This window comes from Triticum aestivum, chromosome 6D (genome assembly GCF_018294505.1).
Source record: "Triticum aestivum cultivar Chinese Spring chromosome 6D, IWGSC CS RefSeq v2.1, whole genome shotgun sequence".
Taxonomy (NCBI): domain Eukaryota; kingdom Viridiplantae; phylum Streptophyta; class Magnoliopsida; order Poales; family Poaceae; genus Triticum; species Triticum aestivum.
The window spans coordinates 148,863,891-148,878,222 of NC_057811.1; the positions used below are offsets into that span (position 1 = coordinate 148,863,891).

The following is a 14,332-nucleotide window of genomic DNA, read 5'->3' on the forward strand; positions in this document are numbered from 1 at the left end:
CAATAAATTTGGGTTGAATACTCTACCCTCAAAAACTGTTGCGATCTCCTATACTTGTGGGTTATCAAGACCTTTTTCTGGCGCCGTTGTCGGGGAACATAGCTCTATTCTCTGAGTCACTTGGGATTTATATCGGTTGATCACTATGAGGAATCCGAAAGACAACAAAGCCAAGATCTATCCCTCAACTACGAGGGGAGGTAAGGAACTTCCATCTAGCTCTGCACTTGATTCTCCTTCTGTTTTAAGCAAACTTGCGACACCTACACCTGCTATTGATTCTGATATGTAGCATGTTATTGATGATGCCACTTCTTCTATGCATGATGCTTATGATGAAACTACTTCTCTGCTTGATAATACTGTGCCACTAGGTGAATTTCTTGATGAACAACTTGCTAAGGTTAGAGAGAATGAAATTACTAGATATGAATTGCCTGTTGTACCCGAGGGTTACGTTATGGATGAAGAAACTGCTAGAGACTTCTTTGCGTGCAATGATAGAGAGGATCTTAAGAAATTGTTAGCAAAGCTGAAAGAAAAATCCTTGAATGCTAGAATGAAATATGATCCCACTTTTGCTACTTCACCTATCTTTGTTACTGGTAAGGATTATGAATTCTCCGCCGATCCTGATTTAATTACTTTGGTTGAATATGATCCTTTCTGTGGTTATGAATCTGAAACTGTTGTGGCACATCTTACTAAATTGAATGATATAGCCACCCTATCTGCTCATAAGGAAAAAATCCGCTATTACTATGTTCTTAAATTGTTTCCTTTCTCATTAAAGGGTGATGCTAAACTATGGTTTAATTCTCTTGCTCCTGGTTGAGTGTGTAGTCCCCAGGATATGATTTACTATTTCTCTGAAAATATTTCCCCGCTCATAAGAAACAAGCTGCTTTAAGGGAAATATTTAATTTTGTGCAAATTGAAGAAGAGAGTCTCCCACAAGCTTGGGGGAGGCTTCTCCAATTACTTAATGCTTTGCCTGATCATCCTCTCAAGAAAAATGAAACACTTGATATCTTTTATAATGGACTAACTGATGCTTCCAGAGACCACCTGGATAGTTGTGCTGGTTGTGTTTTCAGGGAAAGAACCGTTCAGCAAGCTGAATTGCTATTGAATAATATAATGAGTAATGATAATGACTGGACACTTCCTGAACCAACTCCTAAGCCAACTCCGAAGAAAAGGGGTGTTCTATTTCTCAGTCCTGAAGATATGCAAGAGGCAAAGAAATCTATGAAAGAAAAGGGTATTAAAGCTGAAGATGTTAAAATTTACCGCCTATTGAAGAAATACATGCTCTTGATAACCCGACACCGGTAGTAGAGGTAAACTCTCTTCGTAGATTTGATGAAGGTGATATCCCTCATAATAAGTCTGCTAGTCAAGGCTTGGATGAGTTTGATAATTTTATTGTTAAACAAGAAAATTTCAATGCTTATGTTAGTAGACAATTGAAATGTAATGCTTATATGCTTGACCACTTGAGTGATTATATGAGTAGAACTATTAATGATCTTAAGCTTATTAGTAAACATGCTTCCATGGTTACAACTCAAGTAGAACAAGTACTTAAGGCACAAGATGATTTGCTTAACGAGTTGAATAGTAAAAATAATGATAATGTTGTTAGGGTTATGACTAGAGGTAGTAAAATGACCCAGGAACCTTTGTATTCTAAGGGTCATCCTATGAGAGTTGAGCAGGATTCTCAGAGAACTAATACTAATGCACCTAGTCCTCGTACTAAAAAGAAAAAGAAAACTAATTGGACTTTGCATGCTAGCGAACCTGCTATAGACACACCTGAGAATCCCAATGATATTTCTATTTCTGATGCCGAGACACAATCTAGTGATGAACATGAACCTAGTGATAATGTCAATAAGGATGTTCATGTTGATGCTCAACCTAGTAATGATAATGATGTAGAGATTGAACCTGCTGTTGATCTTGATAACCCACAATCAAAGAATCAATGTTATGATAAGAGAGATTTTGTTGCTAGGAAGCATGGCAAAGAAAGAGAATCTTGGGTTCAGAAACCCATGCCATTTCATCCTAAACCATCCAAGAAAAAGGATGATGAGGATTTTGAGCGCTTTGCTGAAATGATTAGACCTATCTTTTTGCGTATGCGTTTGACTGATATGCTTAGAATGCCTCCTTATGCTAAGTATATGAAAGATATTGTTACTAACAAAAGAAAGATACTGGAAGCTGAAATTTCCACCATGCTTGCTAATTATACTTTTAAGGGTGGAATACCAAAGAAACTTGGAGATCCAGGAGTACCAACTATACCATGCTCCATTAAAAGAAACTATATTAAAACTGCTTTATGTGATCTTGGAGCCGGCGTTAGTGTTATGCCTTTCTCTTTGTACCGTAGACTTTAATTAAATAAGTTGACACCTACTGAAATTTGTTTGCAAATGGCTGATAAATCAACTGCTATACTCATCGATATTTGTGGGGATGTGCCTATTGTGGTTGCAAACGTTACTATCTTAACGAACCTTTGTTATTCTTGATATTCCCGAGGATGGCAGTATGTCGATCATCCTTGGTAGACCCTTTTTGAATACTATAGGGGTTGTTATTGATTGCAACAAAGGCACTGTCACTTTTCATGTTAATGGTAATGAGCATACGGTACACTTTCCAAAGAAACGACCTCAAGTTCATAGTATCAATTCTATTGGAAAAATTTCAACTATTACTATTGGAGGTTTTGAATTCCCTCTTCCTACTGTCAAAAAGAAATATGATATTCTTATTGTTGGGGAAATGCATATCCCCGTTGAGGTAACCTAGTGTTATTCAAAAGTTCTCCGGTTTCATGTCATTCAGAAGAAGTTTGTTAATAAGACTTGATCAACCTTGTTAATGGATTCCTTTTGATGAGCATGAGATGGATGAATTTAGAAAGCACAACTCTCTGTACCCACTTTTTAATTTATGTTATTTAGAATAAATAAAGCAAAAATAGTATTTTTTTGTCTATTTTCTGAATTATCCGTGTAATAAAAAAATGTCCCGAAAATAAAAATTCTCCAAATGCCCTGAAAATTTAGTATGATTTTTTTAGAATATTTAAGAATTTCTGGCACTTAGAACACATCAGGGGGCCTCACCAGCTAGCCACAAGGGTGGAGGGTGCGCCCCTTGTCCTTGTGGGCCCCATGTGGCCCCCTTCACTTATTCCAGCACCCATCCACTCCTTCTTCCTCCAGAAAAAATCACTCCATAGCTCAAACTCGTGTTCTTGCTCATCTTGCTGCCATTTTCGATCTCCTTGCTCAAAGATCCATTCACAAAACTGCTTTGGGGGATTGTTCTTCGGTATGTTGCTCCTCCAATGGTCCAATTAGTTTTTATTCTAGTGCTTTATTCATTGCAATTTTTTGCTGCTGTGCTGACCTTGTTCTTGAGCTTGCATGTCAAATCTATATGGTCCAAAGTAGTTTTGATGCATGATATAGCCTCTAGGCACTTGTAGGAGTAGTTGCTATCAATTTTGTTGAGTTTAGTTCACTTTTATTTTGAGTCACTAAAAATTTCAGAAAATTTCAGAGGGAGAAAATGACGAGGAGATTGTTTAGAGGCTCCTCGAGCCGGGGTTCGAAGGAAAAAAGAAAGTGAGGAGAAAGAGAAGCCCAAGTATAATCTTCCTCGTGCCGCGGAGATTCGGCCGTGTGAATGGCCATGTGATGCATTCTTGCAAGCGACCGGAATTTATGATGATTTCTATTATTTGGCTGGGAATGCAGGCATCACCGACTTCCTCCTCGACCAGTGTGATCAATATGTCCTACTCACTAATACTTTCGTGCAAAATTTTCATTTTCATGCTAGGAGATCACCACCCATGGTAGACTTTCATTTATATGATGAGTACAAGGAAATGACGCTCTATGACTTTTGTGAGGTTTGTAAATTACCTTATGAGGGTAGCGTCGAGGAACCACACCCTATTGATGTGGAAGGTTTTATTCATGAAGTTACCATAGGGGAAAGGAGAAGGGTGTCGGAAGCGAGAGTGGCTAGTTTACATTTTCCTGTTTTGCGCTACTAATCATTATTTGTTGGGAGATGTTTAATTGGTCGTGGGGAGAGTGGAGGCCTTAGTGCTCCTTACCTTGCCATTTTGCGCCATGCTTTACTTCGTGATAGAACTTTCAGTTTAGGCGCTATGGTTGCTAAACGGTTGAGTATAAACCGTACAAAGGGTCCTATTTTCCGAGGTATCTTCGCCTCTCGCCTTGCTAAACACTTTGAGATACCCATTAGGCACTATGAGAAAGAAGAGAAACTGCTACCCACTATTTAGTTAGATTATGACAGCATGGTAGCACATAAGTTTATTCGCCATGATGAGGAAAAGAGATCTGTTTATAACTTGATATTTAGCGAAGATTCTTGCCAGATTATTACCTTGCCTGCACCTATTTTGTTCGATATTCATCCAGGAAGGTACTTCGTTTTGCCCGCGGACATTTATGCATACTGGGAGGGGACATGATCCCCACCTCCTGAGCCAGAGCCATCACCTGATCCATTTCAGGAGTCTATTTATCAGTGGGATCCACTGGAGCTCGCTAACCAGTGGAACCCCCAGGATCCTCCTCAGTACACCAGAGAGGTCTACTTTGATCCATGGGCGTCGACCAACTTAGGCAAAAAGCCTAAGCTTGGGGGAGTACGTATTTCTCACCAACATTACATTCATGTTCGCACACTCATTTCAGCTGTCGGTGTTCATACTTTTTCATTGTATTATCCGTGTAGTTTATTTCTTTTTCTTGCTTTCTTCTTGTGTGTTTGAAAAATCTTAAGAAAAAACCAAAAAAATTAGTTGTAGTTAGTTTTACCTTCTATGCATTCTTAGCAGTAAAATTAAAAGAAAACCCAAAAAGATTTCCTGTTCTTATTTTGCTTGTTGGGAGCTTACCCGTGTAAATAGTTTTTCTCGTTCTTGTTTTATTTTCTTCAAAAAAACAAAAACTCCAAAAACATTTCAGTGTGTTTCTTTGAAATTCTTTTCTTTTCTTTGGGGTCGAGAGGAGAAGACCACGATGAAAACGTTGAGTGGCTCTCATATGCATTATTGTTGATCTAACAAAGAGCTCATATTACCTTGTCTTCGCCTTTGAATAAATGTTTGCAGATTCCAGCCTAGTCCAATGCACGTGCACTATTATTATTATCCACACCATTCGTTCATGCAAGTGAAAGGTAATAATGACGATATATGGTGAAATGATTGAGATGAGGAAAAGCTGGTATGAACTCGACCTATCTTGTTTTGTAAATAGGATTAGTTCATCGTTCCTGATTTAGCCTATTATGAATGAACATGTTTGCAATGACAATTAGAGATTATAGTTATTCATACCATACTTAATTAGCTAGGAGTTTATAATGGTTTACCCTGCGTGCCAACATGAAAATTAAAATGATTGTGATGTAGTATGATAGGATGGTATCCTCCTTTGAATGATCTGAGTGGCTTGACTTGGCACATGTTCACGCATGTAGTTGAAACAAAATCAACATAGCCTTTACGATATTTATGTTCATAGTGATTTATATCCTACTCATGCTTGCATTCAATGTTGGTTAATCTCAATGCATGTTTATGACTGTTGTCGATCTCTAATTGGTCGCTTCCTAGTCCCTTTCTAGCCTTCACTTGTACTAAGCGGGAATACTGCTTGTGCATCCACTTCCATAAAACCAAAGTTGTTCCATATGAGTCCAGCATACCTTCCTATATGCGGTATTTACCTGCCGTTCCAAGTAAATTTGCATGTGCCAAACTCCAAACCTTCAAATAATAATCTGTTTTGTATGCTCGAATCGCTCATGTACCAACTAGGGTTGTCCATATCTTCCATGCTAGGTGGGTTATTCTCACAATAAGTGGACTCCGCTCATCATTCACGAGAAAATGGCTGGTAACCGGGATGCCCAGTCCCATGCTCAAATCAAATCAAAATAATTGCAAACAAAACTCCCCCTGGACTGTTGTTAGTTGGACGGTACCCGTTGTTTCGGACCAGCCGTGGAGTGTGCTTGTTGGTGGTGGGGGAGTATAAACTTTACCATTCTGTTTGGGAACCGCCTATAATGTATGTAGCATGAAGATACCAAGATCTCTTAGTTGTTATGTTGACAATGAAAGCATGCCGCTCAAAATATTATTTATCTCTATTTCAAAACTTGAGCTCTGGCACCTCTACAAATCCCTGCTTCCCTCTGCGAAGGGCCTATCTATTTACTTTTATTGCTGAGTCATCATCCTCTTATAAAAAGCACCAGTTAGAGAGCACCACTATCATTTGTATGCATTGTTATTAATTTATATTGAGTATGACTGTGACTGGATCTCTTTTACCATGAATTACAATGTCTAGTCAGTCCTTGATCTTCAGAGGTGCTCGGCATTTATGTTTTGCAGTCTCAGAAAGGGCTAGCGAGATACCATCTTGTTATGTCATATCATGATTTTTTTGAAAAAGTGTTGTCATCTGAGATTTATTATTATTGCTCGCTAGTTGATTATGCCATTGATATGAGTAAATGTGAGACCTAAACGTTATTGTGAATATGGTTAGTTCATAATCTTTGCTGAAAACTGGAATGCTGGCTTTACATATTTGCAACAACAAGATCAAACGAAGTTTGTAAAAGTTTTTCTTTATCACTTTCAGTTTGTCAACTGAATTGCTTGAGGGCAAGCAATGGGTTAAGCTTGGGGGAGTTGATACGTCTCCATCGTATCTACTTTTCCAAACTCTTTTGCCCTTGTTTTGGACTCTAACTTGCATGATTTGAATGGAACTAACCCGGACTGACGTTGGTTTCAGCAGAATTGTCATGGTGTTATTTTTGTGCAGAAATAAAAGTTCTCGGGATGACCTGAAAATTCACGGATATCATTTTTGGAATTAATAAAAAATATTGGTGAAAGAATCAACAGAAGGGGGCCCAAACCCTGGCCACAATGGTGGGGGGCGCGCCCTCCGACCTTGTGGGCCCCCTGGACCTCCACTGACCTCAACTCCAACTCCATATATTCACTTTCGGGGAGAAAAAAAATCAGAGAGAAGGATTCATCATGTTTTACGATACGGAGCCGCTGCCAAGCCCTGTTCTTCCTCAGGAGGGCAGATCTGGAGTCCGTTTTGGGCTCCGGAGAGGGGAATCCGTCGCCATTGTCATCATCAACCATCCTCCATCACCAATTTCATGATGCTCACCTCCGTGCGTGAGTAATCCCATCGTAGGCTTGCTAGACCGTGATGGGTTGGATGAGATTTACCATGTAATCGAGTTAGTTTTGTTAGGGTTTGATCCCTAGTATCCACTATGTTCTAAGATTGATGTTGCTATGACTTTGCTATGCTTAATGCTTGTCACTAGGGCCCGAGTGCCATGATTTCAGATCTGAACCTATTATGTTTTCATGAATATATTTTTGTTCTTGATCCTATCTTGCAAGTTATAGTCACCTACTACGTGTTATGATCCGGCAACCCCGGAGTGACAATAGTCGGGACCACTCCCGGTGATGACCATAGTTTGAGGAGTTCATGTATTCGCTAAATGCTAATGCTTTGGTCCGGTACTCTATTAATAGGAGGCCTTAATATCCTTAGTTTCCAATAGGACCCCGCTGCCACGGGAGGGTAGGACAAAAGATGTCATGCAAGTTCTTTTCCATAAGCACGTATGACTATATACGGAATACATGTCTACATTATATTGATGAATTGGAGCTAGTTCTGTGTCACCATATGTTATAACCGTTGCATGATGAATGCCATCCGACATAATTATCCATCATTGATCCATTGCCTATAAGCTTTTCACATATTGATATTTGCTTCGTTACTTTTCCGCTGCTACTGTTACAATTGCTACGAAACTACTACTGTTACTTCTGCCACTGTTACCGTTACTTCCATACTGCTTTGCTACTAAATACTTTGCTGCAGATATTAAGTCTTTCAGGCATGGTTGAATTGAGAACTCAGTTGCTAATACTTGAGAATATTCTTTGGCTTCCCGTGTGTCGAATCAATAAATTTGGGTTGAATACTCTACCCTCGAAAACTGTTGCGATCCCCTATACTTGTGGGTTATCACTCCTGAACACTGGGTCACGCTGGAGGGGGAGGGACATACCCTAGTGACGGATCGCTCCATGCCCACGCTGATAAGCCCTGCAGTGTCGTCAATCCCCCGCCGCGCGGGGGAGGAAGCTCACTATGAAGGCTCGTGTGTGGATGCGAGGAGGAAGCTCACAACGAAGCCTATGAGCTACTCCGACTGAATCATCGGGGAGAGATGAATCGTCAGGGAGGAGTGGACGATGTAGGGGATGCAACACGGGCGAGCGGGTGGGCGTGTGAGTACTAGAGCATGCTATGTTGCCCTGTTAGTGCGGTTTTGGCTAGGAGCAAATGCTTGTCCGATAACGACGTGGCAATGAACCGTGCGCCGTGATTCGTGTGTCTGATCCAACGACACATAAGCGCTTTCACATGGAAGAACTGACGCCAGTTCATTAGCATTTTGGATATCTTTTGGCTTACGACCTCAAAAGCCATGACAAGTGCCAAAAGGGAGCAAAAAATGATTGGTTTGCAACGCGAACATGAGACAAATCAAATACCAGTTTACCAACGACAACTCAATTTAGCTACATTTCCAAGCAGTCAACCCACATGAGGTCATCAAAAACTTAAAATCTAAGGAAAAGTTCACATAAGCACAAGCAAACAAGAAAATTGATCAGCAATGCTTGAGTCTAGACTCTAGAGTCGTTGTCACCATTCGTTAATTATTATAAATCATGCAACCGTTTGTACCAAAAGCAAGCTAAATAGAGTATATTAGAATATGAGGATCGATCCAACCATTCATTGATTCACTTTGGGCGTTGTTGGCCTGCTGCTAGCCTGGTACAAATCCTCAATCGGGGTTGTTGGCCCGCTACTGGGCAGCAGATCGATCTCCTCAACACCTGGATCAATCATGCTTCAAATCCTGAAACAATGAGAAGATCAAGCTAGCCAAATCGTTGCTACTTTCCAATCCAGCCGAGATAGATCACAAGCCCACTTTCAAGACAATTAATGTATGGGTCAGTATTGGAGTTCTTCTCGGGTTAGGCTCAATACGTTTTTCAAGAGGCATGGGTCTGTGGCTAGCGGAGGCAGTCTAACGGTGGACCAAGGGAGGCGGCATCGGGATGGTGGAGAGGCGCTCCAGTGCGTGGCGGAGGACCTGGTGGCGGCCGAAGGCTAGATGCACACGTCCTGTACGAAGGAGGCCCGCATCTGCGCCTCTGAATGTTTGAATTCACGTGAAAGCATAAATCCACCTTACCAAATTAGCCTCGGACCAAACTATGAGGGAAACCATATTGACAATTGGATCAACTTAATACTACACATTAAATTTGGTAGTGCGATGTACCGCAAAAAGCTCTCCATTTTTTAAGTAACAGACCAATGAAAGTCATGACTAAAATGCAATATGAAATCCATAAATCAATGACATACTGTTTTAAAACAGGCTTCAAAAGTTATGCAGGCCGAGATCGATATATGACGATTCATGAGATCCGGTTTCGAGACTATAGACGCCTCTAAACAGATATGACAACTCTACTAGGGTTGCTCTTAAGAGACGGGCAACATATATATCACGGCGTGTAGACAATCGGTGTCTTTTATCCGTAAGTATTTAATCAAACGAACCATACATGCTCTATGTATATCTATCCGTAACTATATCTGTTATTTTCTTCTGTATAAGATGGATTACAAGTTTACAGCTACTTTCTGTAGAATGTATACCTAACACGAGAAGGACACGTCAGCAGAATGCGTCCCACGCCAATACGGCCGGCCGGCCCCGTCACCTATTTATACGGTCCCCATCTCTCCCACCCGACCCGCTATCCCCCACGGCTTTTACTGCGCCCTCCGAGCAAACCAGAGAGGAGGACAGAGCACACGACGCGCGCAAGAGAGAGACACTACGGCAATGGCGGAGGGGAAGCTGCTGCTGCGGTCGTTCGTGGAGGTGCCGAGGGACTCGCACTTCCCCATCCAGAACCTCCCCTTCGGGGTCTTCCGCAGGAGGGGCCAGCCCGAGGGCCCGCCGCGCCCGGCGACGGCCATCGGGGACTTCGCGCTCGACCTCGCCGCCGTCTCCGCCGCCGGCCTCTTCGACGGGCCCCTCCTCTCCGCCTCGCCATGCTTCCACCAGGTACTCGTCCTGCCCATCTACTTGCTCCGCGTCATCTGCCTGAGATTGCTACTGATCTGATGCTTAGAGTAGAGCGAGCATAATTTCCACAGTCCAACTGATTGCTGGCGCATCGATTGAATGCTTGGGGAATTAATTGAGTTGCCGAAGTTGTAGTAGTGACTAGCACTTTGTGATGCAGTAATTGTAGTTGGTGATTTGATTATGTGGTTAATTAATTACTGCTGTGCGCGCGCAGGAAACGCTCAACATGTTCTTGGGGTTGGGCCGGCCGGCGTGGAAGGAGGCGCGCGCCACGCTCCAGAAAATCCTCTCAGGTTCTCTTTGTTCCTCTTAGCTAACTTGGATTGTGCTACTCCTTGATTTTACTTTGTTATTACTGTTCCAAGGTAAGCACGGCGTTGTGGGGAATAATCGTGATGTTCAGCCCGTAGTGATGCTTATCGTGTTTAATTATGCTGCTGATGTAATGTACTATGCCTTGTGAGCAAGCGCAAGTTTGAAACAGTTTTTCAGTATTTGTTCTAATTTGGTCATGTTGGTTTTTGTTGGTTATATTCATCTGGTTTATCATGGCACGAGGTAAAGTGCAAAGACCCTGAAGGAAATCTTTCCTAAAAAATTATTTCCTTGTTTCACTGTAGCTGATGAGCCGGTGCTGCGTGACAACGAGGCCTTGAGGAAGAACTGCCTTGTGCCAATGGTGAGCTTGACAGCCATCTAGCTCCTACCTTTTTTCTGGAGAAGCAAAGGAATATTTTATTTTTTTGAATAAGAAACAAAGGAATATTGATGAAATCGCTGATGTTATGTTTCAACCTTGTAGAGTGATGTAGAGATGCTTCTTCCTATCACGGTAGGAGACTACACGGATTTCTTTTGTTCTGTGCACCACGCAAGGAACTGTGGATTCATCTTCCGCGGACCACAGACTCCAGTCAATCCGAATTGGTAATGTATTCTCTTTGACCATGCCCTGTCTTGATACAACTCGACGTTATGACCAAGTATGTCAGAAAACTTGAGCTTAGGCATAGAATGCGCGTGAACTGTGTGCTTCTATGTTCTCCAGAAAATTAAAACGTGCTTCTATGGACAATGCACTTGGTGCAATCTGATCCCAATACATCTAAATTAGAGCCTGGCTAATAAGAAGATTCCTTTTTATGGTCATATGGCTACGCTTTTTGCTTATGTTACCTAAAGCTAAGCATACACAATACATTTTTTTGCAATAGTCATTTGCTCAAATTTCATGGGTTACAGATTTATAAAATTTGTGAAGTTGTTCTGCATGCTGTTCAGTCGTTTCTTAGCACACTTGTGCTCTAATAATACACAGGTATTCTTAATTCTGTCACTAACTGCAATATGTTTTTGTTTCACTCAGGTTTCATTTACCAGTTGGTTACCATGGACGGGCATCATCTGTAATCATATCTGGAACAGACATTATTCGACCCAGGTACACATCCCAAAAGTTTTAAATAGTTGTTTAAATGTTTATTTTAGTGTCCTGTCTGATTGAGTAGTAACCATTAGCCGTTTTCCAATTTCATTCACTTTCTGAAGTGCCTAATTTCTCCCAGCCTGCCCCTTTGTCATAATTCACTATACTGTGCACTTTTTTGTTGCATTGAACCTTCTGTCTCATGCTATAAATAATAACTTAATTATATATATGTGTGTTACACTGGAACCTCTTTGACTTTTTTCTGTTCACTATCATTCACTTGATATCTTGATAATATTATCTTTGTCTGTTCTTGCTAGAGGACAAGGTCATCCAACAGGAAGCTCTCAACCTTATTTCGGTCCTTCTCAAAAGCTTGATTTTGAACTTGAGATGGTTAGCTTCTTACATATACCTCTTAAATGTAGTGCTTGATATTCTTGTGGTTATTGTCGACACATCTTTGCTAATTAATCAAATACTCTCTCCATTCCTAAATATATGACCTTTTGGTAGTTCAAATTGAACTACCAAAACGTCATATATTTAGGAACGGAGGAAGTAATTAGTTTGCATTCATATCGAATTAACCTTGATTCACTAATGTCGCAACACTTGTTGCTTTCAGGCTGCCATTGTTGGACCAGGGAATGAACTGGGCAAACCTATTGATATTGCTGACGCTGAGGATCATATATTTGGCTTAGTGGTAATGAATGATTGGAGTGGTAAGTATCCTTTTCAATGTTACTTGTTCTAAATTGTTTGCCCACTGTGTCTGTTCTGACTTTTGTATACTATATTGCAGCCAGAGATATTCAAGCCTGGGAGACCATACCTCTTGGACCTTTCCTTGGCAAAAGCTTCAGTAAGACACCTGATATCAGCAGTATAATGTTTTTAGGATAAGCTTTGAATCACGTGTTGTACAAAAGTTGAAATGCTGCATGTGTAATGTTTGTTTTCTACTGGTGCTCGTTTCTAGTTCAATTCTTCTCTTATTCAGAGTTCTGTATCTCTTGCTATATGTAATCTTCTGCAGTGCTTCATGAAGAAGTACACTTTTCCCTAAATAACACTCTCCCTTCCATTTTGTAAAATTTAATTTCTCTAGGTACATCTGTATCACCTTGGATTGTGACTCTGGATGCCCTAAAGCCTTTTGCCTGTGAGGCTCCTAAGCAGGTAAGCAATTTTTATTTTGTTATTACCAGTGCTATTTCTTTTGCTAATGAGCATTTGCTCTCCTGTGAATAACTAATTTGTTTTGTGTTACAGGAACCTGAGCCTTTGCCTTACTTAGCTGAAAAGAATCATATAAACTATGACATTCCTCTTGAAGTACGATCTTGTCACATTATTGCCTCGTTGTTTTGTTTTTGCCATTTCTTGTTGAAGTCAATCTGATTATTGCAAAAAAAAATCTGTGCAAGGCTTGGATTAAGCCCAAAGAGCAAAGCGACGCATCAATTGTCACAAAGACCAATTTCAAACATATGTAAGCACTCTGTTTGGGACGGAGGGAGTACGTTTTAATTAGAGGCATAATTCAATCCATGGTGCATACGTATCTTATTTCTTACTCAATCTGCTGGTCTTCTCCGTGTGTATATTCATAATGTTTCCATTGGTTTTGTTACCAAAATCTCATTCCATTTTGTACTAGTAAATTAATGTGTTAAAATATGCCCGAAGTGCCCTTTTTCACTTCGATGTGTAACCCATGCATACTCCTGTAATCTGTTTTACAGGTACTGGACCGTGACGCAGCAACTAGCACACCACACTGTGAATGGATGCAATCTGAGACCAGGGGACATGTTTGCGACTGGCACCCTCAGTGGACCTGTATGGAGTTAACCATTGCAAATATGAGTTACAAACATGCCAATCTGCAAATTACAGTACACATCGACACTGAACGACTCGCCTTGTTTCAGGAACCAGACTCTCTGGGATGTTTGCTGGAGATAACGTGGAACGGGCAGAAGGAGATATCGGTTGGGAATTCGATCCGCAAGTTCCTCCAAGATGGGGATGAAGTCATCTTGACAGCCTGTTGCAAGGTTCAGTGAACTATGTCCTTTTTCTTTTCTTTTCCATCGGACATTATCGGTCTTGAAAATTTCGACAATTACCCGCAAAAAAGAGAAAAGAATTAAAGATGACATGATGTGTGATCTTGATGGCATCTGGGTTTTCAGGGCGAGGACTACAACGTTGGATTCGGAACCTGCACCGGGAAGATTCTGCCGTCGCTTCCATGAGCCAAGACGGGGGATGATCTTCAGTTCTTGGAATAAAGCAGGCAGTGTGTTTAGCAAGCTGCCATGTATCTTGAAGGGCTTAGCAATGGCGGTAAATAGTAATAAAATTGGGATGAATTCCCCCCTAGTGATGATGTGATAACTTGATTGCTTTAGTCGGTACTTCCTCGATGATATCGTGATTCTACCGTGTGTCATTTCGTTTTCTTCCTTTTTTCTCCTCTGCAACACCGCAGGAGGATGCGATGTTGCGATTGTTCCGAAGTAAATTTTGTTGGGTTTCAGCTGAGCAAGAGCAACGCAGACGCTA

General features: G+C 41.1%; 1 protein-coding gene across 1 annotated transcript; it reads left to right on the forward strand.

Moving 5' to 3' along the window:
* Positions 1-9,981: 9,981 nt before the first annotated feature.
* LOC123144206 (fumarylacetoacetase) lies at positions 9,982-14,219 on the forward strand. The gene is made up of 14 exons (XM_044563263.1): positions 9,982-10,302; positions 10,541-10,619; positions 10,947-11,005; positions 11,129-11,253; positions 11,693-11,767; positions 12,076-12,151; positions 12,384-12,483; positions 12,564-12,623; positions 12,870-12,940; positions 13,034-13,096; positions 13,189-13,253; positions 13,507-13,603; positions 13,696-13,821; positions 13,960-14,219. Exons 1-14 carry the CDS (start codon positions 10,078-10,080, stop codon positions 14,020-14,022), a joined length of 1,284 nt encoding a protein of 427 aa, XP_044419198.1. The 5' UTR covers positions 9,982-10,077; the 3' UTR covers positions 14,023-14,219.
* Positions 14,220-14,332: the final 113 nt, after the last annotated feature.

Bases quoted from the DNA above. Each gene is read 5' to 3' on its own strand.
- LOC123144206 (XM_044563263.1), top strand. From the start codon at position 10,078: ATGGCGGAGGGGAAGCTGCTGCTGCGGTCGTTCGTGGAGGTGCCGAGG. The intron at 10,303-10,540 runs GTACTCGTCCTG...GTGCGCGCGCAG, and splicing joins CCTCGCCATGCTTCCACCAG to GAAACGCTCAACATGTTCTT. The intron at 12,941-13,033 runs GTAAGCAATTTT...TTTGTGTTACAG, and splicing joins CCTGTGAGGCTCCTAAGCAG to GAACCTGAGCCTTTGCCTTA.